Source organism: Furipterus horrens, unplaced genomic scaffold (genome assembly GCF_987537825.1).
Source record: "Furipterus horrens unplaced genomic scaffold, mFurHor1.1.pri manual_scaffold_1, whole genome shotgun sequence".
NCBI lineage: Eukaryota > Metazoa > Chordata > Mammalia > Chiroptera > Furipteridae > Furipterus > Furipterus horrens.
In genome coordinates, this window is record NW_028327171.1 from 216,690,172 (window position 1) to 216,706,496 (window position 16,325).

Below are 16,325 nucleotides of genomic sequence, written 5' to 3' on the forward strand. Positions count from 1 at the left end.
AAAAGCCACGGCCAAAAACATGGCCAGCATCCGCCCTGAGGATGCGATAACGATCCGAAGCAGCCGTGATCGCTTTGCCCGTTGAGGGATGGGCGTGGAGTAACTGAGAAGGGTGCTCTTTGGCTCGTCAGCCCGGGGACCCCTCCAGGGGAGAGGCCGTCTTGGCTCACTGGCACCTGTAGGCCGCAGAGGAGCAGGGTGAGTTTCTGCTCCTGCACCTCCCCAGGTGGGTGGTGCCTGCCAACTGTCGGGCACCTGTGTGCAGCCAGGGTCACCTGTGCGCTACCAAATGGAAACAGGCCAATCCCGACCCAGCCCAGAAGACCCAGGCTCCGCGCTCGGGGCTGCAGATGCCCAAGGGAGAGGCTCACAGGGAGAAAGGCCACAGGAAGTGAGGGGGACTGGGGGGCATCAGGGGAGAAAGACGTGGCGTCACGCCCCTTTCACAACCAGGACTCCGGGCCGGTCGCCCCCTCACCCGGGGTCCTTCTGCAGGAAGGAGCATGCAGTGGGGGCTCAGCAGACAGGTGCCACACACGCTGACCCCCAAACATTCCTTCATAGACTCTGGTGGCCCAGAGTCTCCACATCCTGCAGGAAGCGGTATGTGTGCTCAGTGATGTGTTAGGTGGTCCCTGAGGCGCGGTCCTTCCAAAAGCCGCCGCGTTAAAACCGCGAGTCTGATGGGCCTCCTGAAGGGCAAATGCTTTTGTTGCCTGCTAGTGGTCTCATTGGTTTGGTGGTTTTTCCACTTTTTTAAAAAAATTCTTTTTATTTATTGAGTTTTGAAGAGAAACATCGATTTGTTGTTCCACTTATTCATGCATTCATGGGTTGATTCTTGCAGGTGCCCTGACTGGGGATCGAACCCGCATCCTTGGCTGTCAGGACGATGTTCTAACCAACTGAGCTACTCAGCCAGGGCTTTTTTTGGTTTGTTTGTTTCTTTTTAGCCCTGGCTGGTGTGGCTCAATGGACTGAGCACTGGCCTACAAATGGAAAGGTCGCTGGTTCGATTCCCAGTCAGGGCACATGACTAGGCTGCACATCAGGTCCCCAGTTGGGGGCACCAGTGAGAGGCAACCACACAGTGATGTTTCTCTCCCTCTCTTTCTCCTTTCCCCCTCTCTAAAAATAACTAAATAAATAATTTTTAAAAATGACTCTTTTACCTCCTCGTTAATGTGTGGGAGTCTGTATACGTTCTGGATAAAGACGTTTTGCCCCATTTACGTGTGCTGGATACATTGTCCCAGCCTGCAGTTGTGTTTCCGTTTCCATAAGGGGGGTTTAAATAAGCAGAGGTTTGTAACGCTGATGAAATCTGATGCGTCCATTCAGTATTTGGCGATCAGATCCGTTTGTCTACTGCCTAAGAAATCTTGTCCTGCCCCCAAGGTCTCAAAGATATGCTCCTACATTTTCTTCTAGAAATTGTATCGTTTTAGTTACTGAATTTAGATCTAAATTTGTCATGACTTAACTATTGTGTAGGACATGACATAAGGGTCAAACTTTATTTTCTCTGTAGATAGCCCTTTGTTCCAGCTCCATTTATTTAAAAATAAAATAAAAAGTTTCTTTTTCCCAGCGAATTACCTTGGTGTAGTGCCTTTGTCAAAGCCAAGCGGCCACTGTGGTGGCCTGAAGCTCTGGAGTCTGGTCTTTTTATTTTTTCTCTCTGGTCTTCAGTGTGGGTAAATTTATTAACCATCCCTCAAGTTCATGGACCCTTTCTTCTGCACCACCCAATGTATTCTTAATACTAGTCAATGAATTTTTAATTATAGACATTGTATTTTCTCAGTTCCACAGTTTCCATTTGGTTCATCTCCTAAAACCCCCATCCCTTCATCCGTTGCACCCATCGTTCCGACAGTTATTTTATACAAACCCCTGCTAATTTCAGTCTCTAGGTTACCTGGGAATCTTTTGCAACTGATTACTTTTCCTCTTGACTAGGAGTCTCATTTTCATGATTCTTCTGTGTGGTTATTCTTCATTGTAAACCGGCCCAGCGGGCAATATACTTCAGAGGTTAAGGGTCCCACTGTCTTATTTTGGGGACTTTTGCTTTGTTGCTGGTAGGGGATTGCGTTACCTGGACCCAGCGTATCACACTGACCTCACGGAGACTGGGTTCCGGGCTTCGGCACGATGTGAGTTTTGACTTCTCCCTCAGAGCCCATAGCCCCCCACTTTGTCTTCCACTGTGGCAGTGACGTACCCCCTTTTTCAGCTCCTGGCACACGTACACTAATTACTAAAAGTCTGTGGCCAATCTGACAAAAACAAATAGGCGTAATTGTGATTCATTCCCGGCAGACGGCTGCTGAGCTGGCTGTCACCGTGTTCTTGCCTGACAGTCTAAGGGGGGAGAGGTCAGTGTCCTAGGTCGCCAGGCACCGCGTGTTTTACATGTTCTCGCTGCATCCGGGGAGCCTGCCACAGCCCGCGGGCTGCAGACGGGGCGGCCTTTCTGGGGTTCCCACGGCGAACTGGGCAGGACTTGAATCCCTAACCTGATCTTCCCAGCACTAGGCAGCGGCTAAAATCTCTGCTCCCCTCTTCCAAGCTTCCAGCTGCTCTCTTCTGGGTTTCTTGGGGTCCCTTCTAACACACGCTCAGCTCAGGACTCAGCCTGGAGTCCGCAGGGGTTAGCATGCAGACGCTCACTTCCCTGTGCACCCCGCTTCCTGGGATTTGCTAAATTTCCAGCTGTACATACAGCCCCAGACCCTCACATATAACTCCTCGGTCCAGTGCGTCTTGAGTTCTCCTCCCAGTGTGCCCTGAAGACTAGAGACGGAGCTGTCCTCACACACAGGCTGTAGCCACTCCAGTCCGGATCGCCCTTCCTTTTTTAAATATATATGTTTTATTTATTTACTTTTAGAGAGAGGGTAAGGGAGGGAGAAAGAGAGGAAGAGAAACATCCATGTGCGAGAGATTTATTGATCAGCTGCCTCTCACACACCCCCAACCAGGGACCTGGCCCGCAACCCAGGCCTGTGCCCTGACCGGGAATCGAACAGGCAACCTTTCTGTTCACAGGCTGGTGCTCAGTCCACTGAGCCACACCAGCCAGGGCCAGATCTCCCTTTCATTACCCTCCAGGACCTGCACATGGCTGCTTTCTGTGTCTTATTTGACGTTTATGATTATTACTGGCAGGAAGGTTACTTTGATGATGTTTCATTTCTATTACTAGAAGCTAAAAGTCCTCTGTCTCCTCTTTTTAAAAACAGTTTAATTCATAGTAGTAATATCCATGCTAGGGGAAAAAAATTGATCCCAAAAAATCGATCCCAAAAATTGATCCCAATGTTAGTCTCTAAGTGTGGCAGCTTTTCTCTCCCATAAGTAAGAATACCAGACTTCACGCCCCAATATAGCACCTTATGGAGGAGCTCTATTCCGTGAGGCCACATACATTTTCTTGGCACCCATGGGTCCATTGCTGTGAACAGGACTCTCTGAGGGAAGAAAAGACCATCTTGGTCCCGATCCCAGGATGCCGTTCTGAGGGCCGGGCTAAGAAGCTGCCACCGCATGCAGGTGGACAGCCACCACAGCTTTTCTCCCAGGGGACCAGTGTGGCACACACGGAGCTATCCTGAGTCTGACACCCTCTTACCGATGCACCTTGTTTATGCAAACTTCTGCCATGGGCAGCGCGCACTCAGGATGAAATTATTAGGGTAATAACATCTACCGCAAATAATTTCACACACATCAGCATTTCAACCGTCCCCAGTCACAGCAGACTAGGGACACGTTCCCCAGCTGTCGGGAATCTCTGGCCCGCTGCAGTGGCACCATGGAGCCACTGTGTGGTCTGGCGTGCGCAGGAGACGCAGTGTATTTGGAAGGCTGTCCTGGCTTTGGCAGGTAAAGGGTCGAATGGGGACAGCAGAATGGGAGCCAGAGGGCCCACGGATGGACTTCACACCACTGCCTTCAAAGCTGCACTCACACCGCCTGCTCATGGGCCCTGTTTATTCTCCTGGAAGAGAAATCCAGCTGTCACCAGATCCTCAGAGACGGTCGCCACCCCTGCAAACTTAAGAATCGCTAGTCTAGAACCCCGGCTTTTTGTTTACACCATGGTCTCTCTCGCTACGTCTTTCTAAACACCCCCCCCCCCGGATATTTATATATTGTTATGTATAAATTGTATCATCGTCACCATCAGTCACTCTACCGAGGCACAGTGTCCCCTTACCCGAGGGTCCCCGTTAGGGACAGGCACACGGTTCAGGTCGTTTCTGATGATTGCTAGGTCCTCACGTCTAACAGCCTCACAGCGGGGCTGGCGGAGGAGAAGCACCGAGAGGGGGCGGGTAGCACCTTAGAGTGAGGTTCTCTACGAACTGTTATTATTCGATAGACATCGTTCTTATTTTTAACTTAAAATGCATATTCACGGAAGTCCTGGAATGCTCCTCCTGTACCCCAGTGGGCAGGAAGGCCGTGGCTTGGGAAACCTCACCTGCCTCTCCAGTTTATTTTTAAATCCACCTTTAGAGTGTGGAAGGTAAAAGGCAAACTCATCCCTTCCCAACAACTGTTTATTGAGGGCAGCTGCTGAGTCAGGCCTCTTCCCAGAAGCTGCGGACCCAGGGGGCATGCAGGTTAAGAAAGGGGAGTATCGGTCAACACGCTGGTTCTGAACCCGCCGGAGGCCCGGGGCGGCCGAGGGCCCGGCCGGGAAGCTGCAGGTGGGTCTGAGGCCGGCCCTCCCCCGAGCCGCGCTGCCGGACACACTGCCCCCGCGCGCGCAGCTGCACCGCGTGCCCGCGCCCACCCCTCCGCGCAAACCCCGCTCCTCAATCCAGTCCCGAGAGTCCTCCACGCCCCACGAGGTCCCCTCCCCACCGGTACCCACGGCCTGGGGCGCTGGCCCCAGTAGGGGGTCCCCGCGTCCACGCGCCCCCGGCCCCGAGCCCTCCCAAGCCTCCTTCCGCCTCCAGGCTCACGGCCCCCCGTCCCGCGGGTCCCGGCGTCCGGCCCCGGCCCCCGCGTCCCCCGTCCCCGGCCCGCGCCCGCTGACGCCATGACGCCGCGGCGGAGGGAGGGGAGAGGAGGGGCGGGGCGGACCCAGGCGGAGGGGCCGCGAGCGGCGGGCGCGACGGGCCCCGCGGCAGCAGCGGCGGCGTGGCCGGTGGACATGGGCACCCAGGGCCCGGGGCGCAAGCGGCTCCCCCACCGGGAGCGGCTGTCGGCGGAGGACGACGCGCTGAACCAGATCGCCCGAGAGGTGAGCGCCGGCGGCCGGTTACGCGGGGGCGGGGGCGCGCGCAGCTGTCAGTCCGTCTGTCCGTCTGCCCGTCAGCGGGGGCTGGGCTCTAGGGGGGGCCGGGCGCCGGTCCCCGGGACAAGCCGGCGACACTGACCCCTCCCCCGCCCCAGGCTCCGTCCAGCTGCCGCCCCCTCGGAGCGCGGAGCTGGGGCGCCGCCCCTGGCGCAAGGTGGCCGGGCCGGCGGGTGGGGGCCAAGCGCCCCGCTTTGTTGTGCCGCGTTGTGGGGGTGCTGTAAGCCAGACCCTGGAGGTCGGTGGATGTCCCTGGAGGCCACATGGCCCTGGCAAAATGGCCTGGCTCCTGTCGGTGACCATTTGTCGTGGATTGTCACACAGGGTGCAGTGTGGGCACGGACCTGAGGTCATTATGACTTTTGTGTCTGGATCGAGCCTGAAAACGGGTCCAGGCGCCCTGAGGTTTCCATCCGAGTTTCCTGGGCAGAGTTTATCCCAATGAGAGGGGTGATGCCCTTCCCAGCTGCAAAGGAGCCCGTGCGTAAATCCGCACGCGTGCCTGTTCTCCCGCAGGGACTCCGCGGAAGGCTAGACAATCCATGACACCCAGGAAGGCGCCGGCAGACCTGTGGCGGCGGCTCCCTGGGGAAGGGGAGCCATTCCCCGCCCGGAGCGGACCAGGAGGCTTGGGTTTTCCCAGCACAGCCGTGTGCGCCTCTTCAGTTATGCACGCGTGAGTCTGTGTGCGGGCAGACGCGCGCACTGTGAAGGATGCACGTGCAGATGCGGTGCCGGCCTGCGGCGCTCTGCCATGTGCTGGGGCGCGAGGGACAGTCAGTCCACAGAGCATTGTTGTCAGGCGGAAAACCTTCCCGGGAGGAAGCTACGGTGTCAGGTTGCACCGGTCAGCTGCTGACTGTCTCCTCTATGACCAGTTCTTGGGTGTTTTTAGTTTAAATTTTGCTTTTAAGGACACACAGCTGTCCGTCCATCTTTGTTGAATATTGAATGAATACAGAGCTGTTTCTCTCTCTGTGAGAAGGGAAAGGGCTTCCCAAGCAAACTCCTCTTCATCCCTTAAAGCCCAGAGTGGAGGGGGTCCTTGTTCACCTGCCTGTCCGCCTGCAGAAGGTGACAGCCAGGCAGGCAATGCCTTCCTTTTGCACCCCAGAGCCCCGCAGAGCCAGGCACGTCGTCAGTGCTCCCCACTGTCTGGTACAGTCACTAATTTAGGGGGGGAAAAAACTGCAGGGCACTTAAAGCGCGCGTGGCTAAATATAGCCATTTGCTAAGTGCAGTAGGCTGACTGTAATACCCCCCCTTCAAAGACAGGCGTGCATGTATGTCTCTGACCACACGACCAGGCAGGAGGCCAGAGGGGACCGATGACAGTGGCCTCGTCTTCCCATTGCTGGTTTTGGGACAGAGGACAAGAAGAATGAGGATTCCCAAAGTCTGCGCCCTGGGTTGAGAGGGAAAGCGCTGGGTTGATGTCCTGGGGTCCTGTGTGGCAGGGGGCCTGCAGTCCCGTCCCCCAGCTGGGGACGCACGGTGGACAGTGACCACTTCAGGCTTGGGATCAGATGTGGGCTTTGAAACTGCACACAGTTCTGCGTGGACTGTGCCTCCCCTTGGGCGTGAGGTCCCCAGCCCCTCAGCCTCTGTCTCCTCATTTCCGAGCAGGGAAAGTGACCCCCCGCCCACCGCAGGTAAATTCAGGGCCACCCCCACACACATCCTCACAAACACGTGCTAGTTGGAGGAAGCAGGTGCAATATTTTACATTTTACTACAAATTGAATTGTATCTCCCAGCTGTGAAAGTCAGAATCACTATTCAAATGGCAAATCTTCACCATCCAGCTCCTGAGAGTTCTTGTAAAGTTTAACAGCGTGGTCTTAAGTTCAGCACTTTCTGATTTGCTCAGTGACTGAGAGGACGCCCGCGTGTCCCCCATGCTCCGTCCCCGGGAGACTGGGAGGAGGGGTGGCTCTGAGGAGCACTGGCCCCTGAGGAGCTGGGCTGGGGGGCTCTGACCCGTATGAACAGAAGGCGGGAAGAGCTGTGCTGTGAAGAGGGCATGGCCATTGTGTTCTGGAGGTTTGAAAGTGAGAGCTAGCACCGGCTGGTGGAACGAGGACTGGCAATCAGAGATGACAGCCTGGAGGAAGTGGCATTTTGAGTTATTCTTGAAGGGACAGAAGTCTTAACCGAGACAGGCCTCCCCACGGGTGTGAATTCCCCACCAGCCCTAATGACAGCACTGGCGTCTCTGTCCATACGACCTCTGCAGCTGCCTCTGCTGGACCATCCTCTGGGGGTGGCTTTGCCCTCGGGGTGACTTGCTTGCAGGAGGCTGGCTGCTACGTTCCCAGGCTGCCCCCTCTGAGCCACCCCCCACCCCATCTCTCCTGAGAGCTAGGAGCGTGTCCCCGTCCTCTGCTGGGTTGCTCCTGACTCAGCGTTCCACACCAGTCCCTGTGCTGGCAGGGAGAGGGGAGCAGTCAGGCTCCTCCTGGGACCGGGGGAGTCAACCTCCCTGGGGCACTTGGAGAGATGTGCCGCCTGAATGAAAGCTGGGGGGCGCTAAAGAAAGTGGCAGGGGTGACAGGTCTGGCGTCCAGGAAGGTGCCCTGGACACTAAGTGGAGAATTCCGGGCGGGGGTGGTCGCCGGGCAGAGAGGCGAGTCCCAGTTCGCGGGAGCCCAGGCTGGCCCGACTCCCCGCCAGCGATGCATTGTATTTCCGCAGTTACACTGTGGGTTAACTAGAGCGTTTGTAGGAAATGGGGTTGCGCCTTTCAATCGCCGTAGACACGTTTGCGGGAGTAGCTGCTTCTCACCGTCTGTCTGAGGGGGCATTTGGGCGCAGCGTTGTCGGGACGAAGGTCCTGGGGACACTTTGAGAGCCGCCCCCGCGGGCAGCGCACGCGGTGTTTCCCACGGCCGCGGAGCCACGCGGGGGCGGGTGCGTTTTTCTCTCCCAGCGCGTTAGCGGTCTGCTAATGGCTTCCGGCAGCGTCCCAGATCTCTCCTTCAGTCCGCGGCCACAGAGTGAGTGGCGGGCCTGCCGTCACGCCAGGCACTTCACAGCCTTCCTCCCGATGGGGGACACCTTCCCCCACACCCACGAGAAGTGAGGACGCGCAGCTAGCGCACGAGCTTCTGGTCCCCTCTGTGGTCACACAGCCGTGGCCCTTTTTCCTTCCTCGCCCACAGTGCAGTGTCCTCCCCGTGACGGTCCCCACAGCCCCCTTTTCTGGGCGCTCCCACGCGACAGTGTCCTCTGAGCACAGGACCCCCCGGGGGTGCAGGTGGTGGCCGCCCTGACCCCCTATTGGCAGGTGATTTCCTGGTCTGTCAGGTGAGTGCTGGCTGTTGGGGTTCACGCCACCCCCTACACTAGCGGTGCTCCATGGCCCCCTAGGAGCCACTCTCGGGGGGGGGGAGGCCACGACGCTGCTGCCCTGGGGCAGCCTGTACCTACCGCCTGGGGAGGCAAGGACTCAGGGCCCCTGGGTGGAAACAGCGCTGGGGTGCATTCAGGCTCTGGAGCCCCCATGCAACGGTGGGGACAGGTGAGGGGTAAATGCAGCTGAAGCCAGCTCCTCCAAGTCCCTGCCCCTGCTTCTGGGGACCTCAGCTCAGGCCAGCCGCCATGCCTCACTCTGAGAAGTCCCATAAATACAGGACACTCTAGCCCTACGTCCCCATGTGCCTCCCAAATAGCCCTCAAGGATGGGCCTGTCAGAGGGGTCTGTCTCCTCTCCTCTGGGCCATTCAAGGGCCACGCTGGGGCTGGGCACACACTCCTTCCCAGAACATCGCCGAAGGCCGGCCCAGTGTGGGACCACCCCTGGCCTCCTGATGCAGTCCCTGCCCTCGGGGGAGGGGACAGGGCCAGCATGGACCTGAAGGCAGTCTGGCTGCCGTCACCCTCAGGCCCTGTTTCCGAAGGGATGTGCTTTTCTGAGGCCAGCCAGCAGACTGAAGCTACTGGATAGACTGGACTCTGCCGCTCAGTGTCGCCAGCAGTCTGTGACGGGGGAGGGGAGCGTGGGAAGAGGCGGGTCAGCCACCGGCCCTCAGGCACTGCTCACGGGGAGCGCTGCCCTGCCCGCACCCCACAGCCCCCGAGGGACCCAGGCCCCCCCCATCCTCCTCCGACACATGTGTCTCGGCACATCACCCATGGGCATTAGGAATGTGACAGGACAGGCATCCAGGCAGACTTTTGTCACCATCTGGGCTGGTGGGGGTGGGGGATTGCAAACGCTGTGCCTGTGACCTTGGGCTGTTTGCGTGAGTCCCAACAAGATGGCCTGGCTGGACATGGTCTCAGAAACTTAGCTGCGGGCAGTCCCAGGGGTCGCAGATGGCTGGCGCCCCCCCAGGACTGTTTCCGTGGGAGAGCCAGCTGCCCCCGCCCCTGTTGCGGGTGAACCGTCAGCGACTCGTGGTCAGGGCTGTGACGGGCACACAGGTGGTGTGAAGAGGCCCCACGGCAGTGTGCAGCCAGGGGCCCTGGATTCCCGTTGCGTCTGTCCCCGTGAGCCTGGTCAGGGTGCAGATCAGAAAGCGGGGGTGGGTGGGAACTGAGGCTGCTTTTAAGGTCAACGGGGTGCCAGGAGTCCCCAGAAGCTTCACCCCCACAATTATCTGAGGTCCCCTCAGATGCGAAGGGCCTTGCTGGAGGCCGTCTCGTGAGTGAGAGGTGCGGCCCCTCCTCCGGGCTCCGTCCTGGATGTCGGCTCCCCCCGGCCCTGCTCCAGGCTGAGCCCGGCGGTCAGGCCAGCCGGCTCCCCATCTCTGGGACCCCCGTCCGCAGCTCACCTCTGAGCCCCCCAGCGCCATGGTTCCCAGGGGGCCCACAGTCCTCTGCTGCGGCGGCTCCTGCCTTTTCATTCTTGCATCTTCTCAAAACCAATCTCTATTTCATTCGAGTAAGAAAGGCTTTTGCCCCACTTTCCCAGGCCACTCTCCACACAGCAGCTGGCGGACCCTTTTAAAATGTGTCAGATGGTGTCGCTTCTCGGATGAAAACTGCCGGGGCTTCTCCTGCTGCCCAGGAACGGCCACGTCCGTCGCGGCCTCACAAGGCCCTCACTGCCCTGGCGAGTGTGTCACATTTGTAAGTGACAGGCGAGTGCTCTGTGTATTGATCTTGGAATCTCAGATACGACCTGCTGGCTTTCTGGTCTGCGGGACGAGGGCTGGGAATTCGTGGGTCCAGCTCAGGCCCGGCCCCCACTCCTCTTTCTCCTCCTCGTCACTGCGCCGTAGCTCACGTTGTGAGTTTAAGTTCAGGAGGCCCAGGCAGACCCCTAGACAGGGGGAGGGGGTGCGCCAGAGTTGGGTTTCCCGGGTTCAGATCCTGACTCCACCGCTTGCTCCACGACCCAGAGCAAGTTCCGTAACCGTCTTGTGCCTCGGTTTCCCCGTGCGTAAATGGGGCCGTTTTCAGAGCACGTCTCACGGGTGCTTATGAGGGTAAATGGGACGTCATGTGAAGAGCCATCAGAACAGCGACCGACACACGGGACGTGCTCAGGACGTGCTGGTGGGGATGACTTCACACCGTAGCGCTGACCGCGGAGCCCAGCGGCGCACGCGGGCGTCTTCCCTCGGACAGCGTTCTGCCTTCTCGGGGTTGGTTATTTCTGTTTTCTCCCAGTTGTTCTTCCATCTACACATCTGTCATAGCTCATTCTTCACAAACTTTTCAACAGAACTCCTCACGGTATGACGTTCTGTATTTTTAAACCAATCAGATCATCTATCAATTCCACGTTATTCCCGCCTGGAACTGTCCCTCCGGAGGCCTCTGTCCTTGGGCCCCGGCCTGCTCCGGGGTCCTTAGGGTTTGGTGTGGCCGCCATTCCCTTTGCACGGCTCCAAGAATTCCCTTTGCCACTTTCCCGGCGTTATCATTGTATCTTCATTTGCTGGGTTCTATATAGTCTATATTCTACAGTCTATCTATCGTCCCCTTTGTTGGAGTACTTCCTCGTTTGGCTGGAACACATCCTCAGTGTCTTTCAGAGAAAGGATGCCTTTCCTCCATGTTTGCAGGTCTGAACACGTCTCATTCTACCCTAACACGATTGACAGTGTGGCCCAGTATCACAGCGCTCGGTTAAAAACAACTTTCCAAGAAAAGACAGAGATTCCCGTGGACTTGTTGAAATGATTTCCAGCGTGTCTTGTTCTCTGGAAAAAGCCGTGAGCAGAAAGCGAGACTGGCGCGCCGTCCGTCTGTGAGGACGCTGAGATGCACGTGCTCACTGGCTGAGCGCAGCGGAAGGCATGCGGGGGGGCGGGGGGTTCTCAAGGGTCGCTTTTCATGCTCCTGATACATGAGCCATGCGGTTGCGTTACCTGTGCAGAACCATGAACTAGTGAATATCAGAAAAGGAAAATTAAAAACCACTTTCCCCCTTCATTCTGGCTTTCAGGGCTGCTTTGAGAATTCTGGTGTCTTGTGTATCTTCAACATCTTGTGTGATATGTGCTTTTAGGGTCTTCTCTTCATCCACAGTTTCTGGAGTTTTTCTTTTTTACTTGTTTTAAGACTTTATTTATTTTTAGAGAGAAAGGGAGGGAGGGAGAAAGACGGGGAGAGAAACATCAGTGCGTGGCTGCCTCTTGCGCGCCCCCAGCTGGGAATCTGGCCCACAACCCAGGCATGTGCCCTGGCTGGGAATCGAACCGGCGACCCTTTGGTCACAGGCCGGCACTCAGTCCTCTGAGCCACACCAGCCAGGGAAGGATTTTTTCTTTTTTGCCACTTTTTAAATGTTTATTAGGTTCATTCAATCTAGAAACACGAATTCTAAAATTTTGGGAAATTTTCTGGGTTTTCCCTCCCCACCCTTTTCTTATTTTCAGGAATGCCTGCTGCTGAGGACAACTTCCCTTTCACCCTCATTTATAAGTTTTCATCTTTTGCTGATGCTCAGGGGGAGTGGCTCAGGGTCATCTGCCACTCCTTCCACTAAATCTGTCCTGTATTTAATTTCTGAGTGGTTTTCGTTGCTGTTCTTCGCTCCTTTTTCACGGCGTCCTTTCTGATTCACGAATCCAGTGCCTCAGCCTGAAGATATTCTTTTCCTTTTGTCCTGAGGTTTTCTTTTGCATTAGGGTCTGTTTTCTCTTGTCCTTTGTTCCGGTCTGTTTTACCCCCGACGTGTGGCGATCGTTGGCGAGGCGGGTAGCTGCCACACGGCTGTGACCAGCCGCCACCAGGGGTGCGAAGGGGCGGCCGCCGTGCGGGCACAGAGCCGGGCCTGAACCCGGGTCCCGGTCCTCAAGGCCGGCGCCCTTGACCGCAGGGTCGGTGTGGGAGGAAATGCTCTCGAGGCCAGTGAGCCGCCTTCTCTCCTTCGGTTCCTGGAGACGGAGTTTCGCTCCTGACGCAGGGGGTGCACGGGGTTCAATGGAAGCCCACGGTTAATCTGAGCCTAATACCCGGGAAGCCTCGCTCATCTCTAACGTCCAAACAGTGCCCACGAGGGATGGGTCATTTTGCTCCTCTGCAGCTCAGCATGGAATAAAGTGTCACAATAGGTGAGCAAACAAAGGGAGTGATAGAAATAAGGTTTTCATAGCTCCGGGCATCGGGGTGATTTATCTGTTTGGAAGATTCGCGGAGAGCTGAGGCACACACTCAGTGAGCCAGATCTGAGAGGCCCGGGGCTTAGGCAGGCGGAACGCGATACGTCCCCTGGCGGCGGGCGCCTCTCGGCCCAGCGCTGGCCGGAGCCCGCAGCGCGGATCGGCTTGCCGGGTCCCCGCCACTTCCCGGCCCGGGGGAGCGCGTGAGCACTCACACGGAACAAGCCCGCAGCTGTCACGTGGTGCATTATGTGCTGAACCCCGTCCCGTGGCTGGGTCCACTTTTCCCCCCTTATCCCCGCTTCCTTTTCTCTTTATTTTTCACTGTCTTCCCTGGCGTCCCCTGGGCACCTGGAGTTTTCCAGGGTGACATTCAGGGATGGGGTTTCCGTGTTGACTGAACAGCTGACATGGCTCCGCCCTGGATCCCCAGAGATGTTGCTTCGGATTACCCCGGGCACCTGCAAAGCCGCCCGCGGGGGCAGAAACCGTGTTAGGGCCGCACTAGACCCGAGTGCCGGGCGCACCCGCAGTGTGGCCGGTGCCCTGGGAACCAACCGCGTTTCTGCTTTCACGCAACCTTCATTCATTTTCCTTGGCAGCGGCCCGACGAGGACCGCACAGCTCAGAACTGAAGAAGTCGTCATGGAGGCCCACCCTGTACCGCAGCGTGGGGACCGAGTCCCGGGGCTGCGTGTCCCTCGTGGTCGGGCACAGAGGAGCAGCAGCATGAGGACAGGCGGCCGCTGGAATGCCCGGCGCGGCACAGGGTGCGGGTTAGCGGAGAGAACTCGGTCAGCCGACTTAAGTTGTGTGACCACAGATGCAGTGACACGTCCGGGTCCCCTGTCCTTTGTAAAAGGGGAACCTCCCCAGGATGGGGGCGTCACAGCCCGGGAGCGAGCACAGAACAGGCTTCCTGGTACTTGGCGGTGGCAGCAGGGCACTGGCTCTGCCCCTGGGGGCTGTGTTCTCTCCAGAGCAAGACTTCAGAGCTGTGTGTCCTGACCTGCAGACAGGCGGACACTCCGTCCTCAGAGGAGGGCCGAGAGGAGAGAAGAGGGAGCCGGCCAAGGTCAACTGTAATTGGAAAAAATGGGGGGTAGCGTACGAAAAGAAAAAAAGAGAAGAGGGAGGGAAAGGAGGGAGGGAGGAAAGAGAGTGGTCTGAAGGAGTGAGGTCAGAGGGCGTGGGGCGGGGAGGGCGGCCCTGGCCCTGGGTGGGGGCCTCAGCAGCAGCCCCCGGGGCCGCCACACTTTCCCACACGGCTGCACATTTAATGTCGGGGCCTGTGGGCAGGTTTCTCGTCTGTCCTGGGCCCCGAGATGGCAAGGACCCGTCCTTAATGCAATTTTTCCTTCTTGGTCTTGAATTGAAGGCACAACAGTGCGATGCGTCAGGTTCTGCGAGCTGCTTCGTGGTTGGCAGCCCCGCGTGGGCGCCAAGCCAGCGCCTGGCTTTCTGGGGGCGCCGGGGCCACCCCACCAGGCCCAGTGCAGTTTGTGTTTGGGCCCCGCTGCCCCCTCAGAAGAGACTCCGTGGCCTGCGTGTTCTTGGCCCGGCCTGGAGCCCACTGCAGAGTGAAGTGGCCGCGAGGGTCACGTGTAACGGGGGCCACGTGGGCCCCTGACCTTTCATTTTCGTCCCCTCACTTCCGCTTCCTCCTTGTCTCCGCCAGGGCTCCTCAGCCTCTGCACCATCGGCCCTCCGGCCGGACGGTTCCCTGATGTGGGGGCTGTCCCATCCATTGCAGGGTGTGTCACAGCATCCCTGGCCCCTCCCCAGGAGTGACAACCAAAACGTCTCACGCAGCGGCACAGCCCGTGGAGGGCCACTGTCCCGCGTCTCCGCCCATGCGGGAGGGCCCGCGGCCTCAGCTGTAGGCCAGAGGCTGTCGGGGTGCGGCTGACCTCCACACCGGGCTCCCCCTCCCCAGGCTCTGTGCCCGTAAACCCCAGGGCAGGGGGCAGGGTGACGCGCCCAGAGGGCTCGGAGGGGCAGGGTAGGGGAAGTGGGGCACACTCGGGACACGGCGCACCAGCTGCCGATCGGGTCGCCCCGGCTGTGTTCCGGAGGTCGCTGTGGTGCCCAGTGGGGGGCGGGGGAGGGGTGACAGGAATGGCCCCTCGGTTGCAGGCACAACGGTGACTTCGTGCTGCCTCCGTGGCCGATCGGTTGGCATGAGGTGGGGGCCGGCGAGAGTGGTCCTTTGAGCGGCACCCTCTGGGGCCACGTGGCTCCTTTCTGCGCGTCAGAGACACCCTTTGCCCGGCGACCCCGTGGACAGTGTCAGGCCTGACTCGGCTGGGCCGGGAGCCGTGTGGAGACGTGCGTGTCCTCTCCAGGGAAAGGCCAGCCGCGCGGCGCGGGTGTCCTCCAGGAATAGCGGGCCTGCGACAGCGGCTGCTGGGAGGGCCCACCCGTGGGTCTGAGCCAGCAGGGGGCATGCTGGTCCCGGGCTCTGCCTGACCCCTGCAGCCATCACGGTGGGAGCCGGCAGGAGACTGAGGAGGGGACAGTGTGTCAGGCGCTGCCTGGACACTAAGCCAGGGGCTTCCACCTGCGCCCCCCCATCTTCCCGTAACCCTGAGGGGACATTTCCACAGGAGCCCACAGGCTGGGGAAGGGGCCAGGAAGGGATGGTCCTGTCCATTTGAAAAGCCCCAAGAGGCAGGGAACCGCCCATCACTCAGTAAGGGCTCACCTGCCAGCATCACCTGCTCACTGGGAAGCCCGGGTGTGCGGCTGGAGGAGGGACAGGGAAGACCCCCCCCCCAACCCCAACTCAGCCTCACTGGTAGGGACAGGGCTGGCAGCTCATTAGCTTTTTTAATCCTCACCCAAGAATATGTGTATTGATTGGAGAGAGAGAGGGAGGGGGAGAGAGAGAAACATTGATCCGTTGCCTCCCACACGTGCCCCCCCTGAGGCTCAAACCTGAAACTTTTTGGTGCATGGGACGGCGCTGCAACCAACTGGGCCGCCCAGCGAGGGCAGGGGCTGGCTGCCACTCACACTCCAGACCCGCCCACCCTCCCCTGGGAGGCCCGCCAGCCGGATCAGAGGAGCCTGGCTGTGGGACAGCAGCCAGATCAGTGACAGCACATCTCCCCGGGATGAACCGTGTCCCCATGTCTCCTGCGAGGACTCGCTTCTGCCTGGCGCAGCTGAACTTCTCAAAATAGCTCAGCAGGGCCCAGCACCCTGTGCTGTGGAACGTGGCCTCTCTCCGTTCTTCCTGTTCCCGGGGACAAAACCACGTGTCCCAGGGCCAACCCGTCCACAGGGCCCCCGCCCCGGGCAGCAGGGGTGAGCCCGGAAGCAACGCTCACCCAGGCTGGTGCCCTGTGCTCTGGCCCGGCCCCTGGGGGTTTGGATGGCCCACCCTCTGTGTGTCCTCTGTGATGGAACGCGCCCCTGAGCGGTGTCCCACTCGTTAGCTGGAAATTCAGCTT

The 16,325-nt window shown here is 58.7% G+C and overlaps 1 protein-coding gene across 13 annotated transcripts in view; it reads left to right on the forward strand.

Moving 5' to 3' along the window:
• The first annotated feature begins 5,118 nt into the window (after positions 1–5,118).
• Positions 5,119–16,325, forward strand: part of LRRFIP1 (LRR binding FLII interacting protein 1) — a 103,017-nt gene continuing 91,810 nt past the window's right edge. For 5 of the 13 annotated variants that reach the window (XM_090285157.1, XM_090285161.1, XM_090285158.1 and 2 more), the window contains exon 1: positions 5,121–5,260. In XM_090285157.1, the coding sequence (XP_090141283.1) occupies positions 5,171–5,260 (90 nt within the window). In that variant the 5' untranslated portion in view covers positions 5,121–5,170. Of the gene's footprint in view, positions 5,261–16,325 lie in introns of all 13 variants that reach the window. The other 8 variants (XM_090285172.1, XM_090285166.1, XM_090285180.1 and 5 more) reach the window with 4 other exon arrangements.